A 20,473-nucleotide genomic window follows, 5' to 3' on the forward strand; every position below is an offset into this window, starting at 1 on the left:
CTGAGAAAATACTGGCTAGTGGAGGTTCTGCACAGGTTATATATACAGGCTTCAAAAGCTTAGTGTTTTCTCAGTCTCCCTCTGCTGGTAGGAGGACATAACCCACGCGTCTTGACCGGTCTGGAGGGTCGCTGAGGAAGGAAAGATTATTATGCCACTGAACAGTGAAGCAATTTCTCTATTTGCTCGTTCAGGATTATATCATGTTACTCTTACCATCACTGGAGTCATTATTCAGCACTCTTGCAAACACATACAAATATACAGATAATTTATCTGCATATTTTGAGCCAAGCTATTAGTTTAAGCATGATCACGGAAAATATTGGTGTACACAGATAACTTATCTTTAGTTCAATCTGCTATTTGTACAGTCACACTTAAATGAATAAGTTATCCAAAAGCTAAATACTGCTGCTCTCACTACAACTTTACACACCCATCCCCTCAAAAGCAGAGAAGCCAGGATTCAAATCCTGTTTCTCTAACTGATGCTCCTTGTGACTTTTAGAAATTCAATTCACCCTCCACTGTCTTAAGCACAGACTATAAACTCTCAGGAGCAGGTAAAGACATACTGTATCCTGAACCTGAAGTATAAAACTTACCCTTGAGTATGAGGTGGGAAAGGTAAATGAGTAAATCCAAAATCCTAAGCTTTCTGTGTGTGTAGACTATGAGGCATATTTTCAAAGCACTTAGCCTTCCAAAGTTCCAAAGAAACCTATGGAACTTTGGAAGGCTAAGTGCTTTGAAAATATGCCTCCATGTTACCTATCCAGAACACAAACTTTGCTTCTTCTGTCATTTGCAGGTATTTTGTTTTCACCTTATATCCATTTCACATGCACACACCACCTCCTATAAGTATTATATTTACTACACAGGACATAAGCTTTGCTCCAGTTGTATGTAGACACACATACCCCATTCTCACCCCCGATGAGGTGCGTCTCATCCACGATGAAGAGACTGACATTCTGGACATTCTTACGCTGCTTCCAACGTCGGGACAGGATGTCCCATTTCTCAGGTGTGCTTATGATGATATTCCCTTTCCCCAGCAGTTTCAGATCTGTGCTAGTCTCTCCTGTCAGCAGCACCACCTTCTTATACAGCCGGCTCTGGAACTTCTCAAACCAGTTTGCATATACCTGCCAAAGGAAATCCAAGAACAGTCACAAATGGAGCAATTAGGTCTTACCTGATCATTTTCTTTCCATTAGTCCTTCCAACTATTCTAGAACCTATGGAATAGCTGTGTCCATCAACCAGCAGGTGGAGATAGAGAACTGAAACCTGAGTTGAGACATCTCTCTTGTATCTAGTCCAGCTCCTCAGTATTTATGTAGACAAGCAGCAAGAATAAACAACAACCTTAAACAACATTTTAACCTAACAATTACCAGACAAGCAAAATTGTGGACCTCTCTTTCTCCGGACAACTTGTAGAGAGCAAGAGTTATGCCAGAAGCACCAAGTAAGGTAACAGTCGTTAATTGGCCCATTACTTCGCATCGACTAAACCTCAGGTGGGCCTCTGGAATAGTGGGAAGGTCAAATAGAAAGAAAATCATCTTTCTGCTTCTATTACGTAGCTTCCCACTATTCCAGAACCTGTGTGATGTTCAAAGCAATCCTTAGAGTGGGTGGGATCCTGGTACCTCCGCCCTGAGTACCGAAAACCCAAAACTGGCTTCAGAGCATGCTGCTACATCCACCCTGCAGTGCTTGCAAAGATATATAGCATTGACCAAGTCGCCGCCTTGCAAATATCCACCAGAGACAGTAAGGTAGTCTCCGTCCAGGATGTCACTATACACCTTGTAGAATGAGCCTGCTTCCCCGCAAGCAAATAAGCTGGCACGATAGTCGCCTTCAGCTATTTAACAACTGTGGGCTTGGAAGCCATGAGGCCAAGCCTCTGTTTACCAAAAAGCACAGTCTGTCCAATTTGCAAAACTCATTCGTGACTTCTAAATATCTAAATGAGGACTCTATGCACACTGAGAAGCTTCAAGGAAGACTAATGAGCCTCTCAGTCCTCTGTGTGAAATGATGAAAGCTCCGGATTGATTTGAGATGAAATGCTGATACTACTTACAGAAGAAAGGAATGACCCATGCATAGGGAAACTCCTGCCTCCAAAATGCAATGAAAGGGATCCCGACAAGAGAGAACCTGAAGCTCCAAAACCATGTGAGACAATACAACAGCCACCAAGAACATGACTTCAGCATAACATCTTTCAAGGAAACCTTCAAAAGTGGCTGAAAAGGAGGCGTCTGAAGAGCCCAAAGGGCTAAATTAAGGTTCTACTCTGGACATGGCATATGAAAGGGAGGCAGCAAATGGCCCACTCCCTACAAGAATCGAACAATATTCAGGTGAGCAGCAAGAGACATCTTCTGTAGTCAGCCCCTGAAACAGGCCAAAGCTGCAAATTCAGATTAGAGAACCCAATGACAATCCTTTATGAAGACCTGCCTGGAGAAGTGCTAGGATGTGCGCGATCTGAGCGGAGAAGGTAGAAAATCCATGCTCAGAAAACCAGCCCTGGAATGTCCTCCACACCCTTGCATACACTATGGATGGAAAGTGTTTCCGAGTCTGAAGCAAGGTAGCAATAACCAAATAACCTTTTCCTCCTTTCAATGGCCAAGCCATAAGACCAAAGGGGCGTGGATCCTTCATGAGCACCTGGTCTTGCTTCAGTAGACCGTGTACCTGCGGAAATCAGAGAGGACCCCTGTCCAACAGTCGAATCAGGTCCATGTACCATGGCCAATTCGGGCTACGAGAATTATTCGACCCTATACAATGTGATCCTTTTCGACACGCAGCCTACCATGGGCCAAGGAGGGAAGACTAAGGACATACAGTAGATGTGTCTCTGGCCAGGGCTGCAGTAGGGCATCAATCTCCATCCAGCCCAATTCTTTCCAATGGCTGAAGAACTAGGGCACTTTGGCATTCCTTTTCATCACCATCAAAGTCCAGAAGCAAAGAACCCTATTGGTCCACTATCAGCTGAAACCTCTGGCTACATAGTTCCCATCCTCCTAGGTCCAAGGAGTGCCTGTTGAGAAATTCCACTTCCTCATGCAAGGACCCAGCGATGTGATCTGCTGACAAGCAGGGATTTTTCTCTGGCCAACACGAGGGAAGCCACCTCCATCGTCATGGGACAGCTGCGGGTCCTGCCTTGCTTGATGATATAAACCACAATCATTGCATTGTCATGGAAAGATGGGACTGGGGCACCCACTAGAAAGGAAGTGTCGCGTAAGGCATTCCACACTGCCACTGAGACTCCTGTTCTGTCCAGGTGCCCCATGCCAGATATAACTTGAAATGAGCTCCTTAACCCAGCTTGCTGGCACCCGCTGTCAACACCTCCCACTGTGTTATCGGAAAGGGATCTCCAACCGTCAAATTCCTGGGCAACAACCACCACTGCATACTTTGTCTGGCAACCAGCATCCAAGGAAGATGAAGGTCATACTTCTGAGACACCGGAGACCAGCAGCTGACAAGAGATTCCTGTAATGGCCGAATGTAAGCGCTTGCCAATAGCACCACTTCCATTGTCGTGGTCACTGACTCCAGAACCTGGATTTAGTTCCAGATTCTGGGCCTGCATTGACTGAAGACAAATCTGTTGAACCAGATTCAACTTTATGTATTCAGTGAGGAAGATCCTCTCCAGTTCTGTATCAAATAGAGTGCTCAGATACTCCAACGTCTGTGATGGAGTTAATCTGCTCATTTTGAAATTGATCACCCAACCCGACTACAGACAGACAGACAACTTCGTCCGTCACTGCCATTCTGACTGAATAGGACAGTGCACGGATGAGCCAGGTGTCGAGATACAGGTAAACTCAGATTCCCAGGTGCTGAAGGAAGGTTGGAACCACTATAATCTTGATAAACGTTCTTGGAGCCATGGTGAGACTGAAGGGCAAAGCCCTAAACTGGAAGTGACAGCCCAGCACTGCAAAACGTAGAAAACTCTGATGCAGGGCAAGTACACCTCCTTGAGATCAAGGGTGGTGATGAATTCTCATGCTTGACCAAGGCTATGACTGCTCTTAGTTTCTCCATGCAAAAGTGGAACACTCTGAGGCAGTGGTTTAGACCTTTGAGATCTAACACCATACGAAAGGTGCCTTCCCTTCTTTGGGCCAATGAAGTAGACGGAGTATCTGCCTTGTCCCTATTTGATCTGTGGTACTGCAACAAAGGCCTGGAGCAACAGCAATCCTATCACCAGCACAATTATGCATATTTTCAAAGCACTTAGCCTTCCAAAGTTCCATAGAAACCTATGGAACTTTGAAAGGCTAAGTGCTTTTGAAAATATGCCTCAATGTGTCCCAAGAAGCGAGTCGGGATCCCTCACCTGCACCAGGTAGAACTTGCAGCCCTCCAAGCGGTTCTGAGTCAAACTTTAGTCAGACTTACCACAGCTGGAAGCTGCCCCCCAAGCTTAGTTGGACTTACCACAACCAGGTGTCTCCCCCCCCCCCCAACTCAGCCTTTACATCTTACCACACGTGAAAAAGACTCTGTCCCATGCCCTCCAGCAAACTTTTTTTTTTTTTTTAAGATTGTTGTGTTGGAAAAGGAGAGCTCCACAGGAAACAGTGAAGAAGTAAAATTCATGGGGCACTACAAATAGGGATCTGAAAACCTCCAAATGTTACTCTGCAGACTCAAGACACCTGCAAAGCTCAACTGGTGACCAGTTGTCCAACTGGACCAGGAGTAAATCATTCAGAACCAAAGGCTGAAAAGTGTCCCCATCCACATGCTGGAGATAGAAAATTCTGAGGAGCTGGACTGGATGTCAAGAGAGATGTTTCAGCTCAGTTTTCAGTTCTATATCTCCACCTGCTGGTTGATGGACTCAACTATCCCACAGGTCCAGGAATAGTGAAAAACTATGTGATGGAAGTCGAGATTACTCTTGAAAATGGTGATTCATTGGTTAGGGAAGGAAGAATGGAACTGTAATGGGAATGGGTGAGAAATGATGCAGCTGTGGTGGCTTCCCAGAAAAGAAACAATGATAGAGCTACCTATCCTTATTCCCAGAAAGGTAGAATAGAGTAGTGATGGGGTAAGCAGAAAGCATGGGACTCAGGAGGTATGTGGATGAGGCAGACTAGCACTGTCATGGAATCTGGCAACTAAGAGGTATGGAATGATGGAGTTACAATGGGATCTCAGACAGAAAGGGGAACGGAGATGAAAAGGGTCTCGAGGGAAGGATGGATAAAGCTTTTATGGACTCTGGGGGCTGGAGGAAAACAGATCTGTGATGGATCTTGCGGTGGGGTGGAAGGAGGACGAATGGAGCTAGAATGGATCCCTTCCCATACCTGTTCTGCAAGAGCCTCCATAGGAGTGATATACACACAACGAACTTCTGAGTTCTGCAGCAACATTCTCAAGATAGCAAACTCTGCACAGATTGTCTTTCCACTACCCGTGGGGGCTCCAATGAAGACATTGTCATCACTATTATACACAGTGTTGAACACTAAAAGCAAAGAGAAAAAGCAGGTTATCACAGCTTTACAACACGTCACGTATTAAAAAGTCACTGTTATAGTACTGAAGACAGACTTAAATACAAAAAAGAAACGTTGCCAGCAGTTACACAGTACATTACACTGCACAAGGAAGAACAAAAAGAAGTGCTCAGTCCACTAATCATCTTTAACAAAGGACCTGGACATATTTAATACTTTTTATTGTTAGGTAGAACAGAGAAATAGATCATAGTAAATATGGCTAAGTTTGCATGCCCGTCACAGAAACTGGTAAGAAAATCCCACATGCACGCAGAAAGTTTTGGTCGACTGGCATACCTTGGGTCTGGATGGGGTTGAAAAACGGGAACTTGTCTTGGTAAAGACTCTCAAAGGCACTGTTCCTCAGGGCAGAAACAGGAAGTGGCTGTAAGTCAAGCAACTCAGTGGGTGGAGGATATTTCTCTGGTAAGATCAGGTGGCGGAAAGACACAGGCAACTGAGTCTCACATGCTGAGTGAAAACAAAAGAGCAACACAGGGAGATATCCTTCAGCATAATTACACTAGAGTACATAGTTAACACACACAAGTACACAAACATCATGAAATATAAACAAAGTGTAGGTTATTAACTTAGCAAAAGAAAAGTAAAATCCAATAGAAAAATTATTTTCTAGTTATTGGCACCTAAAATGACTTATTTACAAAATTCAGGATCAGGTAACATGTCTTAGTTGATATCTAGGTTATAAAATTCTGTTTCTTTTGTGATTGTGATGCAATTCTTATAACCAACCAACTCCCAACTAGTGGTTCAAAGCAGAATACAAATTAATACATGAAAATGATAATTAAATTAAAAAAATTTAAAAGTATAGAATTTCTGAAACAAATAAGTTTTCAAATGCTTACGAAAGCTTAAATATGTTGCAGATATTCTAAGAGAAATAGGTAAAGAACACAAAACTTAATTGCTTGATAAGGAAAAGAAAGTTCTAATGGCAATTTAACACCAACAAAGGAAAACAGAGAAGATGGGTCATTCCTGATCTAGAGAAAAACGAAAGCAGATGGAAAAGCAAACACACAATCTTATTAAATAGTCAGGACCATAGCCATAAAAGACTTTATAGACCAGACAAGCCAGCTTAAAAAAATACTCTAGCCTTTACTGGAAGCCAATGCAACTGAACCTGGCAAGAAGTTGCGTGATCCCTACTAAAATCAATCTGGCTGCGGTATTCTGCAGAACCTGTAAATGGGACAGCAAGGTAGACAAAGCAAAACAATACAAACTATTGCAGTACTCTAAAATGTTCTACTGAAAAAATAATTGAATATATCTCAACCAATAAGGCCTAATTCACATTATACCTGGTAACTGCTGGAGGCAAACATTCAGCTTTGTATTGCACAACTACAATAAGGCAGAAGATCTATGTTCTGCCCAGATGGTCTTTTACTCCTTGTTACATAAGCCAGTGCCAGCTGCTGTCATGAAAAGGCCCAAATCTAATGTGCTAAAAGACTTCATCTGCAGCTCCTACTCTGCTACTACTATAATTCCTCCTCAACCCTCTGCCCAGTATCTCAGGTACAACACAGAAATCCTTTGTTTTTGGCAAAAGTTCCTAGTAAACCAATGACAAGACGTGGGCAGGACTCTGTACAGTGTTAATGCTCAACATAAAAGAAGGACTTACAGAGCCAGCGGTCTGAGACCACCCTGATGAAGTACTGTGGGGGCAATGGCTCAAAGACTGGCACAAAGAAAGTGACTAGGTGTTCATCCTGGGCATATTTAGCTTTCAGCAGGAAATATTCATTGTGCAATATCACTTCACTGTCCACATCTTCTACCAAGATCCAGAAGGCCTCCGAGGAGCCATGCACCTAAGAAAGACGCAATTGGAAAAAAATGTAAAGAGAAAAACAGGGTATGAGGTTACTGGCAGGCACACTGAATATTTAGTCTACTTTCTCACATACAGGCAGACGAGCAAAGCATTAGATCACCAGCTGGCATACATTTTCCTCCATTGAGAGAACAGGCCGTTTAACCCTACTCCCTGTTTTCTATCTTTTAATCAATTCCTAATCCATTACAAGATGTTGTCTCCTATTCCACAGCTTTTTTTTCTTTTCCCAATTTAAATGTTTATTACATTTTTTAACACTACAAATTCAAGGTACACAGCCAGAAAAAGAACATCTTCATCCCTCACCCCTCCCCACACGTGTTGCCATCACAGAAACAGTGCAAAAAGGTACAGAACAATTCCCAGAATAGTGATACTCCTCCCAAAATCTAACATTAGTATCCACAACATAAAAGGAAATGAAAACAATTAAATAATTCTATCAAGTGACCCCTCCCACCATGAATACTGAAAACCAAGAAGTGACTGAAAAGAAGGAAAATTCTTGGTATTAATTAAGGTATGAGGAAGTAGAATATTTGCAGAAATTATTAAAGGCAACCTGATTGCTGAGTTAGAAAGGGTCTGTTTGAAGCAGTCCCCTTAGATTCAAAACTATATAGACAGGAAAGATCCCACTTAACTTTTTTCTGATAACTTCTGCGAGAAGAGGACATTTCTCTGGTAAGTGAACATTATTTTGCTTTGTGCTTTGGGAACTTAAAGACTGGGGTTTAATGGAGGAATTGTAGGTTAGTGATAGGCAGAATAAAAGTATAAAAAAGCAAACTATCAACTAATCTCCATACTCTTTTCCTCCTAGTTTTAAAACTTGAACTTTGTACCACAGCATTAACAGATAGCCTCTAGCAGGCACTGCATAACCTAGTTTAGTCTTCATCCTGCCCACCCTTAGCACAACTCTTCATTTATAGTCAGTTATTGTAATTAGAACAAGCAAGGAGTACTCTTACAGAGTTTTAAATATATTTCATTACCCTCTAAGAAGAAAACATTAAATCACACAATATACCATATAAACTAAAGACATTTTGTATATTAGGCTAATATCCCTAATACCTTAGCAAGTTTTAAAATATTGAAAAACTCAAAAATACTAAGATGGAGTCAGCAGTCCAGCAGCGAGAAGGGTGCAATCCAGTCTTTTGAATTGAGTGTCACATTCATGATTATCTCCCAGTTGGTTAGCGTTATATGTGTGTGCCTGACACAAAGAGGTCCTAGCTCTCAGAGAATGGGTCCGTTCTCTTGAGGCTAGAGTAGCAGATTTGGTGGAGCTGAGGAAGACAGAGGTACACAGAGGAGACCCACAGGGATGTTGTAGAGAAGTCCCACCTCCAGTCTGGTAGCCCCTGTGCTGCCTTGGAGGAGGGAGGTCTCCTAGAAGGAGAGCATCACCCTGGTGAAGTAAGAAGTACTCCTGTAGCCAGGACCTGCCCCACCAGGGGATGTATTATCCTCTCACACTTAGGATACGTCTCCAAGAAGTTCTAACCAGGAGGGAAGGGTTAGGACAGCTGTTGTAGTTGGTGATTCAATCATTAAGCATATAGATAGCTGGGTGGTTGGTGGACATGAGGATCGCCTGGTGCGCAGGTGGCGGACCACACGCGTCACTTAGACAGGATCTTAGATAGTGCTGGGGAGGAGCCAGCTCTTGGTACATGTGGGTACCAATGACATAGGAAAATGTGGGAGAGAGGTTCTGGAAGTCAATTTTAGGCTCTTAGGTAGAAAGCTGGTCCAGATCCTCCAGGGTTGCATTTTTATAGATGCTCCCCATTCCACGCACAGGACCCAAAAGGCAGAGCACCGAAGTCTCAATGCGTGGTTGAGACGATGGTGCAGGGATGAGGGATTTAGATGTGTTAGGAACTAGGCAACATTCTGGGAAAGGGGGAGACTGTTCCAAAAGAATGGGCTCCACCTTAACCAGGATGAAACCAGGCTGCTGCCGCTAACTTTTAAAAAGGAGATAGAGCAGCTTTTAAACTAGAATGGGGGGGGGGGGGGGGGGGGAGTCGAGAGTCACCCAGGAACGCATGGTTCAGTGTGTGGAGTATCCTTGAAGATTACTACTGAAGCAGGACATTTAGGGAATTCCAGTTGAGAGGTTTCAACAATGCTTAAAGTAAGCCAGGTGTGCTTAATGAGAGAGCAGGATAAAGGATGAACATTATCCCCTTCAACTTCTAAGCAACTTGTAGATCAAAGGAAAAAATACAACTTGAAGTGTCTGTATACAAATGCTAGACACCTAAAAAATAAGATGGGAGAGTTCAGTATATAGCACTAAATGATGAGGTAGATATAATAAGCACCTCAGAGATTTAGTGGAAAGAAGACAAGCAATGGGACGTTGTGTTAACAGGGTTCAAACTGTATTGCAATGATAGGATCACATTGGAGGGGGGGTTGCGCTATATGTTAAAGAGGGAATTGAGTCAAATAAAATAAACATTTCACATGACACAGATAGAAGCGGGGAATCATTATGGATAGAAATTCCATGTGTGAAGGGGAGGAGTATTCTTGTAGGGCTGTACTACCGTCTGCCAGGAAAACGAACAGATGGATGAAGAAATGTTTACAGAAATTTGGAAAGCTGGCAAATTGGACAACGCTATAATAGGTGATTTCAATTACCCCGATATTGACTGGATAAACGTTACAGCAAGGAGTGCCAGGGAGTTGAAATTTCTAGATGTAATAAACGACCTTCTTGGAGTAGCTGGTCCAGGAACCGACAAGAGGGGAAGCCATTTTGGTTCTGGTACTTGGTGGCGTGCAGGGCATAGTGCGAGAAGTGACCTTGTTGGATCCCCTGTGAAACAGTGATCATAACATGATCAAGTTTGAGCTACTATCTGGGAAGAACCGCAAAAGAAATCTACTGTAGCTGCATTTAACTTTTGAAAGGGCGACTACAATAAAATGAAGAAAATGGTTAAAAAGAAACTAAAAGGATAGGCTGCAAAGGTTAGGATACTAAATCAGGCGTGGACATTATTCAAAAATACCATCTTGGAAGCCCAGTCCAGATGCATTCTGCGTATTTGTAAAGATGCAAAAAAGAGAAAACTTCAGCTCACGTGGTTAAAAGGTGAAGTAATAGAGGCAATTACAGCCAAAAGACTATCCTTCAAAGAATGGAAAGAGAACTCAAATGAAAATAAGAAGCCACATAAGCACTGGCAAGTCAGATGCAAAGCATAATAAAGAAGGCTAAAAGAGACTATGAAGAGAAACTTGCCACAGAGGTAAAACTAACAGTAGATCAGAGGCAGAAAGCCTGCGAGAGAAATCTGTGGGACCATTAGATCATGAATGAGCAAAAGGGGTGCTCAGGGAGGACAAGGCCATAGCGGAGAAACTGAATGAATTCTTTGCTTCTTTCTTTACGGAAGAAGATGTAAGAGATCTGCCTGTACTGGAAATGGTTTTCATGGGTAATGATGTGGAGGAATTGAAAGAAATCTTGGTGAACCAGGAAGATGTTGTCACGGTTATGGCCATGCCCTTATGTCCAGACCTACTGTTTTGTTTTTTGTTTTTTAATTTTTATTAAGCTTTTTAACAAACATAATTTCACATTTATGAATGTTAACACACAATTTGGAAATAAAAAATTATATAAACAAGCAAATACTATTTAAGTTTCATATAATTATCTACCACAAGAATAAGAAATCAATCCAAGATGTAAGATTAATCATATAATCTAAAGGAAATAATCATACATTGTAAATTATATTAATGAAGTGTCACGTCCCGAGTGATTCACTCCAAGGCTGTTAAACAGTATACATATGGGATTAAACCACTACATTAACCTCTCCCTACTAATCAGAAATTCCTCTAGCTGTTTGGGGTCAAAAAATTAAAACTGTTTAGATTGAAGCATAATTCTACATACAAAAGGAAATTTCAATAGGAAGGTAGCTCCTATTGCCACAGTTCTTGTGCGCAAAGCCAAAAAGGCTTTACGCCTTTTCTGAGTATCTCTTGATAAGTCTGGATATATTCTTATTTTTGACCCCCAAAAAACTGAATCCAAATGTCTTAAAGAAAGTCTCAGTACTGCATCCTGATCCATTTCTAAAGCAAATGAGACTAATAACGTTGCTCTTTTCGTTACAACTTCTAAGGATGACTCCAAAAAGATAGTCAGATTCATCACTGCACCACCTTGAGGAAGGTTTTCTCACTCCACTCTAGAATCGGTTGGCAAATAAAACGCTCTAGTTATTGGTGGTAGTGAATTTTCTGACAAGCCCAATATTTCTACAAGGTATTTTTTAACCATTTGTACAGGGGTAATAAGAGGCGAACTAGGAAAATTTATTAGCCTCAAGTTAAGTCTCTTGGACTGATTTTCCAGATATTCCAGCCTTCGGAGAGTAAAATTCTTATCTTTAATCAATGTTTGACCCACAAGTTCCATTTTTTTAGTTCGTTCAGTAAGAGATTTTACTTCCGCAGCTTGATGTTCAGTCTTTTGCAATTGGGCTAATGCAGTTTCTGATAAAGTCTTAATAATTACAGCATTTTTAGTTACCACAGTTTATAGGGAGGAATGTGCAGTAAAGGTTAAGTCCCATAGTGACTCTAGCGTCACTACGGCTGGCTTTTCCATTTTCTCCAATGTCAAGTCAGGAAGGGGTGCTTTAGCAGCATTTTCCAGAATACTCACTGTCTGTACTGGCAGTACAGGAGCCGATGTCGCCTCTGGAGCTCCCAAGCTGTCGGCCCTCTAATCTTCCCCTTGTCTCCAAAAGGCTCCCTCCCTGCACGCTCTGCTCTCCACTTGGGATCTGAGCCACAGGGCTCATCTGGAGACGTTCACTTCCTGGTTGTGGAGGAGCTGCACATTCGACGGGGCTAAGGGAAGCCCCGTCTACACTGTCAGCTAACGCCGAAGCGCCAGCCTCAGCTGCCTCTCCTTTTCCCCCATTCCAGGGTTCAGGTAAGGAGCAACTTTGTGGCGTGTGCAGAGAAGAGTGAGACGTGTCTGGCAACGCTTCTCATACCGTCGCATCTTGGATCCCCCAGACCTACTGTTTCTCTGTATCTAGCTCTGTGACCTCTCCAGTCTGCCTTTTTCCTGCTGCTGTTCTTCCTGTTAGCCAAGCTTCGCTTTGGTGTCCCTGAAGCCAAGCCTCGCTTTGGTCTCCCTGCTTCTTTCATTTCCTATTTGTGACATCAGCCTAGTCCTTTATAAGGGCCCAGGGAACTTTCCTGCGTTGTCTTTGCAACAGGTTTATTTTTCCTTTTTCTTGTTGTACTGTTTGATTCTGAGGGAACTGGTTTCCTTGTTAGCTGTGCCTTTGGGGCATAACCCTGAGCCCTGTTATGTGTGATTTTGGTTTGAACCTGTATGGATTATTTTCCTGTTAACTTTGCTTCCAAGCAAAGCCCTGTTCTGTTTCTCTGTGTGTGGTTCTGGTTTGAACCTGAATGGATTACTTCCTTGTTAACTAGGCTCTCCAACATAGCCTGTTCTGTTTCTCTGTGTGGTTTCCCTTATTACCTTTCACTGTTCAGAGAGCTGATTGTTGCCAACTGCTTTCCTTGATTACTTTGCTTCTGTGCAGCTGTGTGTAATCTGTCTGCTCTGTCTCTGCCTGCCTTCCCTTTCCCTACCCGGCTGTGGGTGCTGGCTGAGTTCTGGTAAGAACATTGTTTGTTTTTCCCTTTGTTTGCTTTAAACCTTTGACTACAGTGTTTGTTATTTTGCTCTTGTAAGCCCTGCTTATTTCTGACTTGTGTATTAGAAGCAGCCTTTCCCTTTAGCCTGCTTTAACTCTTTGCTGCGTTTGTTTCCTGGTTCTTGTGAGCATTGCTCTTTACCTGATTTGTGTATGTAGAGGCAGCCTTCCCTTTTTGCTTGTTTTTCCCTTTGTCTCTAGTAGCTGTTATTTGACTCTGTGGCACAGTCTTGTGTAGTCTTATGAATGGCTTCCCTTTACCCTCGAGTGCTGTGTGGCACAGCCTTGTGTATTCTTATGAGTGGCTTCCCTTTACCTTCGAGTGCTGTGTGGCCAGCCTTGTGTATTCTTATGAGTGGATTCCCTTTACCCTCAAGTGCTGTGTGGCCAGCCTTGTGTATTCTTATGAGTGGATTCCCTTTACCCTCAAGTGCTGTGTGGCCAGCCTTGTGTATTCTTATGAGTGGACAGTGTTTTTGTAGAAAAAAAAGTGCCGGTACTCATTGTGGGCGGGGTCACCACACATGGCACCGCCCCTATTATAGCCACACCCACATTAGTCACACCCCTTATACCAGCCATGGCGCATATAAACAGACATCATTGAAAATATTATACTAGTATAGGAGAAAAAATAATGTGATTTTTTTTCATTATAAATAATTTCTGTAAGCTGTTACAGCTCCAGTATACCCAGTGCAAAATAAGACAAATTCCAAACACTAAAATGAAAATAAATTGATTTTTTCTACCTTTGTTGTCTGGTGACTGTTTTTCTATCCATATTGGTCCCAGTCTCTGATTCTGCTGCTCTCTATCTGTTCTCTTAACTCCGTTTCCAGGGCTTCCTTTCCATTTATTTCTTTACTTTCCTCCTGTCTTCTTCTTTTGTTGCCCTGCATCCATAAGTAAAAGCTGGGTCCTCCTCCATGGAATTGACTGGAGGAGGTATAACATGGATCCAGCTTTTGCCTATTTTCTCCATCCATGTGCAGTTTTTCTCCTCTTCCCTTTCCCTCATCTCCATCCATGTGCATCTTCTTTTTTCTTTCCTCCCCTCCATTCATGTCCAGCACTTCTCCTCTCTCCTCCCCGCCATCCATGTCCAGCATTTCTCATCTCTCTTCCCTCCTCTGTATCCATATAAAGCAATAATTCTCTCTCCCCTCTCCTCCATCCAAGTCAGCAATTCTCCTCTATCTCCTGATCTCCTCTCCATCCATTTCTAGCATTTCTCCTCTCTCCCCTCTCATCCATGTCCAGCAATTCTCTTTCCTGTCCTCCCCTCCCTGTCCAGCGATTCTCCTCTCTCCCCTCCCCGTCCAGCGATTCTCCTCTCTCCCCTCCATGTCCAGCAATTCTCTCTTCCCTGCCTTCCCCTCCATGTCCAGCAATTCTCTCTTCCCTGCCCTCCCCTCCATGTCCAGCAATTATCTCATCCCTGCCCTCTCATCAATGTCCAGCAATTCTCTCTCCCCTGCCCTTCCCTCCCATCCCATGTCCAGCAATTCTCTCTCCCCTGCCCTTTTCTCCCATGTCCAGCAATTCTCTCTCCCCTGCTCTTCCCTCCCATCCCATGTCCAGCAATTCTCTCTCCCTTGCCCTTCCCTCCCATCCCATCCCATGTCCAGCAATTCTCTATCCCCTGCCCTTCCCATGTCCAGCAATTCTCTCTCCCCTGCCCTTCCCTCCCATCCCATGTCCAGCAATTCTCTCTCCCTTGCCCTTCCCTCCCATTCCATGTCCAGCAATTCCCTCTCCCCTGCCCTTCCCTCCCATTATTTCCAGCGATTCTCTGCCTCTCACCTGCCCTCCCATCGACATGCAGCGATTCTCCATCCCTCCCCTGCCCTCACCTCTCCCATATCCAGCGATTCTTCGTCCCCCAGCGTCCTCCTTCACTGCCTGTCAGCCAGCGTCCGACTCAGAAGCAAACGGCGCAGGCAGCATTTGGCTGGCAGCGTCATAGCTTCCCTCTGCAAGTCCCGCCTACAACTTCCTGTTTATGCATAGGCGGGACTTGCAGAGGGAAGCTACAACGCTGCCAGCCAATCGCTGCCTGCACCGTTCGCTTCTGAGTCCGACTGGCTGGCAGGCAGTGAAGGACGACGCTGGGAGACGAAGAATCGCTGGATATGGGAGAGGTGAGGGCAGGGGAGGGACAGAAAAATCGCTGCACGTCGATGGGAGGGCAGGAGAGAGGCAAAGAATCGCTGGAAATAATGGGAGGGGAGGAGGAGACAAAGGTGCCGGTACGCTGTGCCGTTGCGTACGGGCACAAAAAAAGCACTGTGAGTGGATTCCCTTTACCCTTGAGTGCTGTGTGGCCAGCCTTGTGTATTCCTATGAATGGCTTCCCTTTTTACTTGAGTGCCGCGTGGCACAGCCTTGTGTATTGCTATGAGTGGTTTCCCTTTTTCCTTGAGTTCCTGGTGGCACACCCTTGAGTATTCCTTTGAGTGGTCTCCCTCTTCCCTGAGTCTTGTATGGTACAGCTTAGAGAGTGTTCCTTTATGAGTGGTTTCCCTTTATCCCTGAGTGGTGTGTGGCACAGCCTTGTGTATTCTTATGAGTGGCTTCCCTTTACCCTTGAGTGCTGTGTGGCTTCCCCTTTATCCTTGAATGCCGTGTAGCGCAGCCTTGTGTATTCTTATGAGTGGATTCCCTTTACCTTTGAGTGCTGTATGGTACAGCCTAGATTGTTCCTATCAGTGTCTGGTATCTTGTTTGTATTCAGTGCCTGGTTTGCCTCTGCTCTGCGCCTCCCAAGAGGACTTGTCTGCTGCAGCCTGGCTGCAGCAAGGGCTCACCATCCCGGGTTCCGTGACAGATGTACTGAGACAAATTGACAAATTAAAGAGCAGTAAGTCACCTGGACCAGATGGCATACATCCAAGGGTACTCAAAGAACTCAAACATGAAATTGCTGATCTGCTGTTAGTAATATGTAAACCTGTCATTAAAATTGTCCGTAGTACCTTAAGACTGGAGGATGGCCAATGTGACAAGGATTTTTAAAAAGGGTTCTAGGGGTGATCTGAGAAATTATAGACTGCTAAGCCTGATGTCAGTGGTGGGCAAAATAGGGGAAACTATTATAAAGAATAAAATTATAGAACACGTAGACAAACATGGTTTAACGGGACAGAGTCAGAATGGAGTCAGCTTGGGTTCAGCCAAAGGAAGTCTTGCCTCACCAATCTGCTTCATTTCTTTGAAAGCGTGACTAAACATGTGGATAAAGGTGAGTCGGTTGATGTGGTGTATCTAGATTTTCAGAAGGCTATTGGTAAAGTTCCTCTTGAGAGACTCCTGAGAAAATTAAAGAGTCATGAGATAGGAGGCAAGGTTCTGGTGTGGATTAGGAATCAGCTATTGGACAGAAAACAGAGGGTAGGGTTAAATGGTCATTTCTCTCAATAGAGACGAATGAACAGTGGAGTGCCACAGGGATCTGTACTGGGACCGGTGCAATTCAACTTATTTATAAATTATATGGAAATCGGAACAAGTGAGATCGTTAAATTTGCAGATGATACAAAACTATTCAAGGTTGTTAAAACACGTGCGGACTGTGAAATATTGCAGGCAGACCTTAGGAAACTGGAAGACTGGGCATCTAAATGGAAGATGAAATTTAATGTGGACAAATGCAAGGTGATGCGCATTGGAAAAAATAATCCGAATCACAGTTACCTGGTCCATCTTGGGGGTTAGTGCTCAAGAAAAAGATCTGCGTGTCGTTGTAGGTAATACGCTGAAATCTTCTGCTCAGTGTGTAGCATCGGTCAGAAAAGCAAAGAAGATGCTAGGAATTATTAGGAAAGGGATGGTGAATAAAACCAAAAATACAATGCCTTTCTATAGCTCCATGGTGCGTCCACACCTTGAGTATTGCGTTCAGTTCTGGTCACAGTATCTCAAAAAACATATAGCGGAATTAGAAAAGGTTCAAAGAAGAACGACCAAAATGATAAAGGGGATGGAACTCCTGTCGTATGAGGAAAGGCTAAAGAGGTTAGGGCTCTTCAGTTTGGAAGAGAGACGGATGAGGGGAGATATGATTGAGGTCTACAAAATCTTGAGTGGTGTAGAACGAGTATAAGTAAATTGATTTTTTTTACTTGTTCCAGAAGTACAAAGACGAGAGGACACTCAAGGAAGTTACATGGAAATACAGCAGTTAGTGTATCTGGGCTTAAAAAAAAAGGTTTGGACAAATTCCTGGAGGAAAAGTCCATAGTCTGCTATTGAGAAGGACAAGGGAAGCAACTGCTTGCCCTGGGATTTATAGTATGGAGTGTTGCCACGATTTGGGTTATTGCCATGTACTTGTGACCTGGCTTGGCCACTGATTGGAAAACTACTACTACTTAACATTTCTAGAGCGCTACTAGGGTTACGCAGCGCTGTACAAATTAACAATTAAGGACGGTCCCTGCTCAGAAGAGCTTACAATCTAAAGGACAGGATACTGGGCTAGATGGACCATTGGTCTGACCCAATATAGCTACTCTTATGTTCTTAGTGGAGGAGTAGCCTAGTGGTTAGTGCAGTGGACTTTGATCCTGGGGAACTGAGTTTGATTCCCACTGCAGCTCCTTGTGACTCTGGGCAAGTCAGTTAACCCTCCACTGCCCCGGTACAAAATAAGTACCTGAATATATGTAAAACCGCTTTGAATGTAGTTGCAAAAACCTCAGAAAGGTGGTGTATCAAGTCCCATTTCCCTTATGTTCTTGGAGAGGTGGTGAGATTTAAAGTTAATTTAGATAAAACAGATTCTGGGAGTTTCCACCGAACCCCATGAAGAGACCCAGATGAAACAGCAGATCCCCTTTCGATGGGCTAGTTACCGTATTTGCTATTTAGGGATCCAGGTTCCCAGGGATTTAGGACAGTTATATCATAATGATGATCCCATATTGTCCGATGTTTGGACTGAGCTGCGGAAATGGGGTAATTTCTGGTTGTCATGATGGGGTAGAATAGTTACTTAAAAGATAAATGTTCTTTCCCAATTATTTTCTTTTTCAGACATTGCCAGTGGCAGTCCTGAGGGTGTTTCTGAGTGCCCTTCAGGGGGAGTCTTCTCGTTTTATCTGGGGGTATTTTTGGGCAGCACAACTCAGGCAATTATTAGATTGGGAGCATTATCCACAGAAGGTGGGGGGTTAGTTTAGAGCAAGCTCAGTATCCTCAATTTTCTCTTAAATATCCGTTACGGCTAAGATTCCCAGGGCCTATTTTCAGGTTATCAGCAATCCCTTTATGCTTCATTTATTGCTTATCTGGAGTAGACTGCGGGGGAACCTGGGTACATGTGGGAGAAGCTCTTCACTCTCCGCTATTAGATATGAATCTGGGTTCCAGGTGGGGAGAGAAAATGGGGGTCCCTTAGCGTCCCTCCGGACTGGCCCAGTGAGTGACTTATGGGTTCTGCACGCCTTCCAGCAGGTGGAGACTGAGAATTCTTACTCATCAGAGAGAGCCAATAAGAGCCCTTAACCTAATTAGAAAGATCCAGTATCCTCAGTCTCCAGCAGGTGGAAGGTGGTGAGCCCTTTTCAGTCTTTCACTTATTTCCTATATCTTTCTTTCCAAAAAAAAGAAAAAAAGAAAAGTACTTCTGTGCACTGGGTCTAAGACTGGTTTAGTGAGGCAGAGGTCCAAGGGGGTCTCTTTTAGCCTCAGGGGTGGCCGGGTCCCTTCCCCTCCTCCTTAGCCCTCCACAGTTGTTTTTTGATGCGCAAATTGGGCTAGCACTAACTCGACCTCTTCAGGGGCAGAGGAGAGGCAGCTGCATTAAAAAAAAAAAAAAAAGAAAGAAAAGAAAAAGAGCAGCTGTGCTGGCAATTCACCTCTCCCATTGTTTTTCCTCCTGCTTTCCCTTGCGGTTCTGAGGGGCGCACTCCCTTGCTGCTCAGCACTGGGTCGCTGGCGGTTGAAATAATTATTTTCATGTTGACAGGTTAGCAGGGAGAGCACTCACGGCGCAGTCTGTGCTGTATGTCAGCACCGCGGGGTCGGGGGAAGCAACAAATATAAGTTTTGTACTGCGATCGAGGGTGCAGCTGATTAGGTTTCCCCTCCCGCGGCGGTTTTGGCAGACTTGGAACCTTCTGTCAGCAAGGACATGTCTGTTGCGCCGGTTTTGGCGGGAACGGCCAACCTCCTTCTTCAGAGGTTACAGAGCGCCTTCCTTCTCGAGCCCCATGTACAGGGCAGGCTCATTCTTCTGATCGTTCTCTCCTGCCTGCTGGTTCTGAGGGGGGTTTCCCCCGAGAATTTATCATGCAAATGTATCAGGCTTTTCTTCTACAGAAGTCAGGTTCTTAGACTAGAGGTAGTTTGGGGGATAATCAGTTGTTGCCATCTAAGAGGCCTCAAAGGTCTTAGAATCTGGAGGCTGGCTTGAGGCTGATCCAGATCTAGAAATGCCCTCTTTGGAGCAGCCGGATGTGGTTCACGGAGAGTTTACGGAGGATGATCCTTCTCAGATGGATTTGGGGGCAGACCCTCATATTCCGGGTGAAGATCCCTCGGTATTACGCATTTTCCATAAGGGAAAGGGAAATGGGACCTGATATACCGTCTTTCTGTGGTATTTTGCAACTACATCCAAAGCGGTTTACATATATACAGGAACTTATTTTATACCTGGGGCAATGGAGGTTTAAGTGACTTGCCCACAGTCACAAGGAGCTGCAGTGGGAATTGAACCCAGTTCCCCAGGATCAAAGTCCGCTGCACTAACCACTAGGCTACTCCTAAGAAAGACCTCCAAGAGTTCTCTCCCTGGTATCCTCTACTTTGTGTTTTGATGAGGATGCCACTACGGTGCCAGAGGCTCTGCGATATGTGGACCTCTTACTAAAGGGAATCCATAAACCGGGTAAAACCTTTCCTATGCACCAGGTATCAGAGACGTTATCCAGGCGCAGTGGGATGCTCCTGACTCAGGGTTTAGGCCTGCCAAGTCGATGGTTCTGCTTTATCCTGTCCCGGAGGCAGATAGAACTCTAAGGCCCCCAGTGGTAGATGCAGTGGTTTTGGCAGTCACCAAGCGTAACACGGTGCCAGTAGATGGGGCCACCACTCTGAAGAATGTTCAGGATCGCTATTTGGGGGCATTACTGAAGAGTAGCTTCAATGTTTCCACCTTTGCAGTGCAGGTGGCCATTTGTGGTTCCCTGGTAGCTAGGGCTTGCTTCAGGTGGTCCGAGAGAGTTTAGGATAAGTCTTCAGATGATCTGGCAGCCATTGACGCCGAGGTCGTGAAG

At 44.2% G+C, this 20,473-nt stretch overlaps 1 protein-coding gene across 1 annotated transcript in view; it reads right to left on the minus strand.

Moving 5' to 3' along the window:
• Window positions 1-20,473, minus strand: part of SNRNP200 (small nuclear ribonucleoprotein U5 subunit 200) — a 231,109-nt gene that overhangs the window by 64,828 nt on the left and 145,808 nt on the right. The window contains 4 exon segments of the mRNA XM_030201646.1: window positions 927-1,154; window positions 5,388-5,548; window positions 5,880-6,053; window positions 7,246-7,435. Coding sequence (XP_030057506.1) covers window positions 927-1,154; window positions 5,388-5,548; window positions 5,880-6,053; window positions 7,246-7,435 — 753 coding nt within the window.

The sequence above is a fragment of the Microcaecilia unicolor genome, chromosome 4, assembly GCF_901765095.1.
Source record: "Microcaecilia unicolor chromosome 4, aMicUni1.1, whole genome shotgun sequence".
NCBI lineage: Eukaryota > Metazoa > Chordata > Amphibia > Gymnophiona > Siphonopidae > Microcaecilia > Microcaecilia unicolor.